This window comes from Carlito syrichta, unplaced genomic scaffold, assembly GCF_000164805.1.
Source record: "Carlito syrichta isolate Samal-C Ts95f unplaced genomic scaffold, Tarsius_syrichta-2.0.1 Scaffold132543, whole genome shotgun sequence".
Lineage (NCBI taxonomy): Eukaryota > Metazoa > Chordata > Mammalia > Primates > Tarsiidae > Carlito > Carlito syrichta.
In genome coordinates, this window is record NW_007076639.1 from 7,765 (window position 1) to 18,040 (window position 10,276).

Genomic DNA, 10,276 nt, shown 5'->3' on the forward strand with positions numbered 1-10,276 from the left:
CTCCGATGCTGCTCAGCTTGATTAGTAGTGACCGTTTGGATGTTATATTGAGAGGGATTCTGAGGCCTCAATGAGGTTTCGCAGAAGGAGCGTGGAGATTAATTGGTCATGTCCAGGGAAGAGTAAGGCCCAGGAGCCGCAGGAGCTGCCACCCCTGGTTTTATTACTGACCAAGCATAAGCTTTGGAATGTGGATGGTTGAGATTGAATTCCACTCTGCTCTCTGCTGTACTTCAGTTTGTTCACCTTTGAAATAGATGTGTGTACATCAGGGTATGGGTTCAGCTGCTGTAACAAAAAGTTTCAAAGTACAGCGGCCTAAAACAAATTAGAAGCTTCACTCTTTCTCACATTAAAGGGCCCCAAGGTAGGTGAGCAGCTCTGAGCTGGTGGGCACCCCTTCCTCTCTCAACATGTAGCTTCTGCTCATGGGCGCAAGGTGGCTACTCTAATTTCTTGCCATTTCCCAGGCAGATGGAAAGGGAACTGGACCAGGGGAGCATGTGTCTAGATAGAAAGGTATGTTCGCATCACTTTTCATTTCCCATTGAGGCAGAAGAGTCACTTGGCCACACTGTGACTTGGCTGGGAAATGTGGTTTTGAGCTGGGAACCCACGTACCCAGCAAACCCTCTCTTGAACTGAGAGGAAGTGGTGGCATGAGATGTCCCCGGTGGCACAGGGCACCTCCCAGGATGTTTAGAAGAACTGGTGATGACCCATGCCCGCCTCTGGCACCTAGTGGGCCTTCCCCCAGCTCACACAATACTCCCTTTCCCTGCCCAGGAGCTGGTGAAGATCCTGCACAAGGCTCTGGAGGCTGCCCAGCAGGAGAAGAGGGCATCCAGTGCGTACCTGGCAGCAGCAGAGGACAAGGACCGGCTGGAGCTGGTGCGGCACAAAGTGCGGCAGATCATGGAGCTGGGCCAGCGGGTGGAGGCCCTGGAGCAGGAGCGGGAGGGCCTGGTGCACGCGGTGAGCCTGCGGGAGCAGCAGGTGCAGGAGCTCCAGCAGCACGTGCAGCTGCTCATGGACAAGAACCAGGCCAAGCAGCAGGTCATCTGCAAGCTCTCGGAGAAGGTCACCCAGGACTTCACGCATCCCCACGACCAGCCCCCTGCACCCCCCAATGCTGCCGACAGGGACTTCCTGAGCCAGCAGGAGAGGATAGAGAACCTGAAGGTAGGGGCCTTCCCTCTAGGGCCTGTGACCCTCTCCCTGGGCCCTGGGCAGGGCGTGCTCGTGACCCTGAGGGCTTTCCAGATGGAGCAGGGTTGACCCTTTATATTGAAATATTCACATGGGAAATACAAAGGGGACCCCCCCAAATAAACCAGAATTATCTTTTGGAGGGTGGGGCCCTTTTAGTACAGGCTTCCTCTGCTAGGTAAGTGTTCGAGGAACCTATCGGCATCAGTATACTAGCTAGCTTTGTTATGAGAGGCTGTGCTTGGCTTCAGTGAATTTTTTTTGGAGATTCTTTCAATGCATTTGCCCATTTCATGGTGATTGATTTATGAGCACAACCTGTCCACACCATCTGAATGTTCAGCAGTTTTTGACAAAAAACACCATGACCCTCATGACCCACCCTCCCTATTCACCCAGTCTCGCCCAAAGTGACTTTTTTTGTTTCCCTGGATGAAAAAAGTCCTCAAAGGGAAATGTTTTGCTGATGTGGAAGAGGTGAAACAAAAGATGGCAGAAGCACTAAAAGGCATCAAAATTGATGAGTTCAAAAACTGTCTTGAGCAGTGGGAAAAGGTCCTCAATAGGTGTATTGTAGCAAGTGGAGAGTACTTTGAAGGTGACTGGAGTTTAAACATGTAAGAATAAATACATAATTTTAGATTAGCTGGGCTTGGTGTCATATAGTTACAGCTAATTGGAAGGCTGAGGCGGAAGAATCACTGGAGCCCAGCAGGTCAAGGCTGTGGTGGCCAGGAGTGTGTCACTACACTCCAGCCTGGGCGACAGAGTGAGACTCCGACTCAAAAGAAAGAAAAAGAAATACATAATTTTTTAATAAGTTTCAGGTTTTTGGGGGTCCCCCTTGTAGATGGAAATGTTGCTCTATGCTTCCTCGCTTTCCTCACCAGAAGGCCAGTACATTTGACCTTTTCCTGATGTCCTGGGCTGCCGAAAAGTGAAGGTGTCTCTAGATTATCAAATGAGAGATGAAAGAGCCAAGACCATCTGGGTCTGGGGCCTGGCCCAGTCAGCCTCTTTTAATGCCACCCTGGTGCCCCTGGGAGCCCCAAGGTGAAGGTGGCCTCCCCCGGCAATTCTGCACAGCATAGGGGACCTGCGACTGGCTGTGGCTTGCTCATGGTATAGCAACCATCGCCGCTCCCATTTACAGAATGTATGGAATGTTTACTGCATGCCTGGCATCATCCTCGGTGCCCTACTCACATCACATTTATTTCTTGCACTAGCCCTGAGAATGCTGAGGCTGAGAGGGGCTAAGGAGGTGCCCAGGGTCGTGTGCTAAAGAAGTAGGGGAGCTAGAAGTGGGTTGGAGCTCACGTCTGCTGACTCTGCTGCCTCTTCTGGCGACTGCCACCATCCCTGCCCACCTTTCCTTCTCCTTTTCTCCCTGTCTCTCCCCAGGTTGTCCCACCTCCTGAGGAACAGTGGTGCCCCAGGGAGCCGGAACTTATTATCCCCATTGTATTTGAGCTGTGTTGCTTGCCGTGGGCTGCAGTCTCCTCTCTAGAGAGTTGTGACGGGAGCCATCCCACCGAGAGAGGGCGCACACATGGCCCCCACTGTCCCTCAAGGAAGCCATGTAAACCAAGACAGGTCCTGCTCCAAACCTTGCCACTCAGTCACACATGTATAGTCGTGCCGCATCACAACATTCCAGTCAACAACAGTGGTCCATGAAATTATAATAGCGTTGAAAAATTCCTATGGCCTAGTGACATTGTAGCCTTTGTAACATCTTGGCACGACTCATTACCTTTCCTATGTTTAGACACACTGTGTTGCATTTCCCTTTCATATTCAGTACAGTAACATGTTGTATAGGTTTATAACCTCGGAGCGATAGGCTCTACCGTCTAGCCTAGGTGTGTAGTAGACACCTAGTGTGTAAGTTCACTCTAGGATGTTCGCACAACACCAGGATCACCTGATAATGCAGTTCTCAGACCCTTGAGCAACACATGACTATACACAGGTACCTGCAACCTCACGCAGGTCATTCCATGCTACTGTATCAAGAACCTGCCAGGTGAGGGAGGTGGAAAAAGAAAAGAAAAAATACATCAGGAGGCTTTTAAAAGAAACTCTCCTTGGGCAGTATTGCACAGTGGCCACGGCCCAGGCTTTGGAGTCAGTCAGACCTGTGTTTAAATCCTGGCTCTGCCTCCCACTAGCTGTATGTCCTTAGGCAAATGATCTCTCCTCTGTTTAAGATGGGCCAACCAGTCCTACCTCAAAGAGCTGTTAGATACAGGAAGAGGATGTGAACCCAGATTCCTTTTCCTTTCTTAAAGCAAAGCCTGAAAAACCACATAACCTGTCCTTGAGTCTTTTCCCTTATTTAGTCTGAAATCAGAGATTATTTTGGATTAAAGCAAAGCAAAATCTTTCAAATGCAGTTGCATTGTGATTGTCAGAAAGCCATCAGTCCTCCACACTGCAGTTAAAATTGCTTCTATCGCTTTCCTACCCTGCCCTACCCCTGGCTAAGTGTCTTTCTCTTCACCTTCTGGAATCCTCTGTTCAAGCCCCAATAAAAGGCACAGAGGGCAGAAAACAGATCAGCTGGATGGCTCCAGACTGCTGGGTCTTGACTGTAATCATGGACTCACCTAAGAGACGGACTGTGTCCCTGAATTTACATGTTCTGGAATTTACTTTATCAACAAGACCAAATATGAGGAGACTCTGGGTATGTGATTCACATTAACCACATTTGCAGTTGATCCTCAGAGGCCCAGTGTTTTATGCTTCAGAGAGTTGCATGTACCTAGAGTTTCTTCTTCTTTAGGTCTTAGAATACGCTTCAAATATCCATTGTTTTTAATTTGGGGGCAGAGAGTGTTCACGTGTCCTGCTTGCCCTGTGATTGAGGACTCCCAGCTGTAGGGAAATGCCCGCTTGTTACTGAGACTGACCAGGCAGGCCCCAGCAGTGTCCTGTGAGAATAGGATCACTGAGCTCTTGAATATCAGAGCTGGAAAGACTCATAAATCTCGTCTGCCCCCTCATTTTCTGGCAGGGAGAGCCGAGCCAGGCGAGGGGAAGGACTGGTCAGGCAGCACGAGCAGGCATCACAACTGGGCCCCCCACGTCCAGGGCCCTTCCACACTTGAGCACAGGGCCTAGTCCATGGGCATGTCCCAGAGAAAATTCCCAGATTCCTGATCCCTGCAAAGGCAGGCAGGCTCTCTTCTTCCCTGGTCTTCATTCTCCAGTGTTTTCCTCCTTTCGCTCTTATGGTGACTGTCATGTGATTTTTCTCTTTCTGAGGTTTCTCTTTTTCCTCCTACAGTTCTGAGCCAAGAAGAGCACTCAAGGTAGGGCACCAAGCTGCCCACTGTGCCTCCCAGATGCCATCCCCCCACCATGGCTGCCCTGGGGCTGGAAGCCTTAGAAATACCTGTGAGTGGCTGGACATGGTGGCTCACGCATGTCATCCCAGCACTTTGGAAGGCCAAGGCAGGAGGATCAGTTGAGGCCAGGAGTTCAAGACCAGCCTGAGTAGCATAGCGAGACTCTGCCTCTACGAAGAATTTAAAAATTAGCTAGGTGTAGTGGTGCACACCTGCAATTCCAGCTACTTGGGAGCTTGAGGCAGGAGGATCTCTTGAGCCCAGGAAGTGGAGGCTGCATTGAGCTATGATGGCACCGCTGCACTCCAGCCTGGGTGACAGCCTGATTCTAAAAAGAAAAAAAAAGCAAAAACAATGAAATACCTGTGAGCAACTGCTAGGCCTGGGATGAGGAAGGGGTGGCATCAAGGAGCAGGCCCCAGCGGTGCTGTCGAGTGGGCCCCAGCACTGGAGTTGGGCCTGCTCTCACTCAACGGTGTTTACTGAGCACCTGCTACAGTTGAAACACCTGGACTTGGTTCTGGCTGTCTCTGACCCAGGCTCTCTCTTCTGGGGCTGTGGGTAACTTACCTTCTCTGTGCTTGTTTCCTCATTGTCAAATGGGAATTCTAGTACTTGAATACTTATCCCACAACATTATGGCAAAGATTAAACAGAACAATGGGGGGGGGCACACAGTAGGACCTCAGGTCATGGCAGTTCCTTTCCTCCCATGCCTGGGGGCTTGTCGAGTAGTACCCCCTCAGCTGCTCAAGGGGAAGCAGGCTGGGAACAGGAGCTCTGGAGTTGCTGGAGAACTCAGTGAGGGAGAAGACACTCACATCACCTTGCCTCGTGCCAGCTGCCTTTCTGAGCCTTTCACACATATTCACTAACTGAATTCTCCAGCAACTCCATGTGCTGTTATTATCCCCATTTTCCAGATGAGAGGACAAGGTACAGAAAGCATAAGTAACCTGTCCAGGGGCCCAGTGTGAAGACAGGACTGACGGCCAGGCCGTGTGCCCACAGCATCTGTGCCCCGATCACCAGGCGGCACCAGTACACGGGCACTGCTGGCATCGTCCATGTGTTAGGATGCCGCCTGCGGGTAGAAGTCACAGAGCCTGCGTGCCTGCAGCCAGGAGACCGAAGGATAGCTAAGAAGGGCAGAGACTAGAGCAGGGATGTCTAGGCGGATTCCAGCTGTGGGGGAGCTGAGGCAGTGTCTGGCAGGGGCGCAGTAGTTTCCAGGCATTAGGGTCAGATAGCCCAGCTCCACACTCTGCCTTATACTGGCTGTGGGGCTTGGAAAAGTGACTTACCCCTTCAGAGCCTCTGACCTTAGTTGTGGGATTGGGAGTAATGAAGGAGCATTCCTTCTAGGGCTGCTGGGAGGATGAGACAAGAGGGTGTGCTCAGCGTGGGGTGGTGATGGGGTAATGCAGGGGATCTACACAGCCTCTCCGATGTAGATGTTTTCGACATCTCCAGATGCTGAAATGTAAGACTCATGGGAGCAAGGAGTGGCCTAGAAAGCCCTGATGCTCACAGAAAGTCGGTCCTGGTACCACAAACAGGAAGATTCTCACCAGTCCCACCGTCCCTGCTATATAAGGATAGGAAATGGAGGTCACGGAGGGGAGACAGGTGGAAGCTTGCCCAGAGTGCAGCTAGCATACACAGGTGCATTTCCCAAAGGCATCCTGGCTCTTGATCTGGGTCAGAGATAGGGCTGGAGAGGAAGAGGAAGACAGGCCAGGGGGTGGGAACTGCCTGGGTCCCACCAGAGGACGGCAGAGAGCAGACTCCATGGCAGCACAGCCTTCAGCCCAGGCCCAGCATGGGAGAGGGAAGAGCAGGTGGCCAGCCAGGGACACCACCGAGAGCCCTGGTGCAGTGGTGAGAGGCCGCGTGGTGAAGGCTGCCTGGGCCGTTCACTTTCAGCTGTGGGAGCCCTGAGAAGAGGCCCCAGCGTGTCGGTGTCTGGGCCGAGGGCAGCAGACCCTGAGCATGTGCCAGAGCTTTGGGGCTGGGAGGACCTTGGAGACCACCTTGGCCAAAGTGAATGCCCGCCCAGAGAGGGCCGGGACAGCCTGTGGCCTGGGTGCATATGACCCGTCCCCTGGGGATGAAGCACCCCGGGTTACGTGTGGTATTCTTCACTTCCAGATAAATAGGGCCTGTCTGGGTCACCCCTACTGCAGCATCTCTCGCACTCACCTCCAGCCCAGTGCAGTCCCTGAGAGGGAGAGAGGGGAGTTGAGTTTCAGTCAGTAAATCCCCTGGAATTGTCAGGCCTAGCTGTGAGCATGTGTTATGCGACTCAGTGGCTTCTGCGGTGTCCATCCCAGCAGAATAAAGACTGAGGGCCACTGCCGTAGCTGATCCTTCTCTGAGGCTCAGGTCCCTGCTTGAACCTTCCCAGCACTTGTCTGTTTCTTCTTGTATACCCCAGCAACAGGAAGTTCACTCCCTCCACTGGGCAACTTGCAAAGGGAAAATGCAGAGATGTTCACTGCGGCATTATTCATAATGAAAAACCAACTGCAAACACCCAGGGCTCAAATTTTTTTAAAAAAGGAAAAGGTTTATAAGTAAATTATAGTAAATTCACCAAATAGAATCATCATCAGACATTAGAAATGATTATTGGGAAGCTTATGTAGCAACATAGAAATGTATTTACAAAGTAACACTGAGTAAAAAAAAAAATTTATATAGTATAATTGTAAATAGACAATAAAATGTGTTGATTTTTAAAACAAAGAACACTTGAGCACTTGTTATGTTTTGGTCCCTGTACTTAGTGTTATCACACTTATCTCAGTTTAGTCTCCCAGTTGCCCAGTGGGGTAGTTGGTAATTGTCCCTTTTATGGATGAGGAAACAGAGGGTCAGAGTGGGTCAGTAACCTGCCTGAGGCCTCCAAGCCAGGACATCAAAGCCAGGGCTTGAACTCAGGGCTATCACTCTCTCCACCACATCATGCTGACATCAAGAATAGACAAAGGGGCTATGGGTAATTTTTTTTTCTTTCATTCTTGCTTTTCAGTTACCATTCTTGGGAATTTCTAAAGAAAGGAAGCTTTGGCAGCTTGTTTGAGGGTTTTACTTCCCAGGACCGGGGAGATGTTTATGGTCCAACTCATAAAATGCTTTGCTCTCTTCTCCAGGATGACATGGAAGCTTACCGGACTCAGAACTGCTTCCTCAACTCCGAGATCCACCAGGTCACAAAGATCTGGAGAAAGGTGGCCGAGAAGGAGAAGGCTCTCTTGACGAAGGTATGAGCGGGAGCCCTGTTCTGCCATCTCCATTCCTGGCCACTCTTCTGATCCTCACACTGCCCACCCCCACTTCACCCTCATTACCTGTCTGCTCTCCCTCTGGACTGACCCCTTACAAGCAGGGCCAGTGTCAGCGTCTTCTCCCAGGCCCCTGTGGTCTGGCCGACCGAATCACCTGTTCAGCAGTGCCCATTGGGCAGCTATGGTGCAGGACTATGGAGACCAGAGAGCCCAGTGCCTGCCCCCATGGAGGGCACAGACTAGTGAGGGAGTTGAACACAATCAAGATGCAGTTGGAGGCCGGATGTGGTGGCTCATGCCTGTAGTCCCAGCTACTCAGGAGGCTGTGGTGGGAGATTGCCTGAGCCCAGGAGTTTGAGGCTACAGTGAGCCATGATTCTGCTACTACATTCCCTCCAGCCTGGACAATAGAGTGAGACCCTGACTTTAAAAAAAAAAAAAAGATGCAACTGAGCTCATGGGGCCCAAAGGAAAGAGAGTCAGGGAGGACTTCCTGGAGGAGGTGAGTTCATGTTATCCAGGAAAACAGTGGAGAAAAACCTTCCAGGCAAAGAGCCAGTCCAGCTTGAATAAATAGAAACGCGAAGTTCAAGGCAAGGGGCGTTCCAGGGAAGTGTCCCAGCAAGGGAAGAGGGTACATGCAGGCCATCAAGTGGGAGGGACGTGGTATGCGAAAGGAGCAGAAAGAGTCACGGGCAGAAGAGGGCACAGAACAGTGCCTCCCAGGTACCCTGTGGCCAGAGCACCAGCAGAGAGCTCGCCCCGTGCCAAGCACTGGCAAGGGTTTTACACACCGGCCCGTCTGATTCTCCCCAGAATCCTGCCATGCGCTAGGCCACCCAGGTAGCAGTGATGAAGTCAGGATGGCAATGTAGGCCGCATAAAAGCCTGTACTGTCCCTACACATCCCTCATCTTTTTCTTCTGAGCCAGCTTCGACCTGGGTTGGGACTCTAGCTTGCCTGGCTGCATTCTGGGCCCACCTCTCCCAGAGGAGGAGGTCCACGAGTCGGGAGGGGGCAGACGAGAGCTAGAAGGCCTGTGCTGCTCGGGCCTCTAGGGAGGCCCAGGCTCATCCAGGTGGCCTGACCAGCCCCGCCCTTCTTGCAGTGTGCCTACCTCCAAGCCAGGAACTGCCAGGTGGAAAGCAAGTACCTGGCGGGGCTGCGGAGGCTGCAGGAGGCCGTGGGGGATGAGGCCAGCGAGTGCACGGAGCTGCTGAAGCAGCTGGTCCAGGAGGCGCTGCAGTGGGAGGCGGGTGAGGCCACCGACAGCGTGGAGCTGAGCCCCATCAGGTGAGCCCAGTGGCAGGCCCGGCCTGCGTGACCCCGGGACCCCGCCCCACGGTCCTCTGACAGGGGACCGCGTGTGAGCCCAGCGCCTGTTCTGCCTCTGGGTCAGACCCGGGAGCACATGGCTGCAGCCGGGGCAGCGCAGGCTTAGCGGAGCAGCCCCCTCACTGTGGCCGTAGAGTGCCCTGTGGATGCTTCCGCCAGAGGCCTTTTCACTTCTCCTGGCCACCTCCCAGGAGCATTTGTCAGACAGGGAAGGAGGGGAGATGAGTTGGCCATCTCCTCTGCACGACGCCCTCCTGAACACACTGGACGAGGGCACTTAGAGCAGAAAGGCATGTGGCTGTACTGGAAGGCCCGTGGAGGCTGGTGCCAAGTGGCAGGAGCCCCGGCCTTAGAGCTCTGGTGCCAGTGGCAGGAGCCCCGGCCTTAGACCTCTCGCCGTGTGACCTTGAACAGGTCCCTTTACCTCTCTGAGCCGCATACTCAGCCTCTTTGACGTGGGCTAAGCCCCCTGCTCTGCAGGGTCATCAGGATTGAGTGAGATAGCACATGTGGGGCATGTGGTGGGCAGGGAAAGGCCGAGTAGATGCAGGGCCATCCGGAGTGGGTCCCCAGCTCACCCTGCACCTGTCGTTGGTCTGCCTGTTTCCCATCCATCCCTGGGCTTACCTGCCGTGGAGAGTGGGGTTCTGGACTCCCTGGGCCTGAGGCCGCATGGGTAGCAAGGGGGTCCTTGATGTTGGCGGAATGAGTGAGGAAATGTCTCTTGAGCACTTATATGTACGAGGCTCTGCCTAGGCCCTAGCAGCTCACGGCAGAGGATCCTGCTGGGTCTTCAAGGGGTAGAGCAGGGGTTCCTCTACCCAGTATAGAGATGGGCAAACTGAGCTTGGGAGAACTGGAGGGGCCTGCCCAGAGCTGCACGGCTGACCCTCAGTGAGGGCAGGGGAGGGCGGGAGCCTGGCCCAGGCCACCCCCTCCCCACCCCTTCCCTTTGCCCAGGGAAGGGCTCACACGTGGACTTTGCCGGCAGCGAGTATGATGAATACGGCTTCCTGACGGTGCCCGACTACGAGGTGGAAGACCTGAAGCTGCTGGCCAAGATCCAGGCGCTGGAGGTGCGCTCC

At 53.2% G+C, this 10,276-nt stretch overlaps 1 protein-coding gene across 1 annotated transcript in view; it reads left to right on the forward strand.

Moving 5' to 3' along the window:
- Positions 1-714: 714 nt before the first annotated feature.
- The window catches only part of LOC103250756 (TBC1 domain family member 2A-like), a 21,058-nt gene continuing 11,496 nt past the window's right edge, over positions 715-10,276 (forward strand). Inside the window, exons 1-4 of the mRNA XM_008049348.2 lie at positions 715-1,182; positions 7,721-7,831; positions 8,965-9,149; positions 10,183-10,267. Of these exons, the coding sequence (XP_008047539.2) occupies positions 715-1,182; positions 7,721-7,831; positions 8,965-9,149; positions 10,183-10,267 (849 nt within the window). The remainder of the gene's footprint in view (positions 1,183-7,720; positions 7,832-8,964; positions 9,150-10,182; positions 10,268-10,276) is intronic.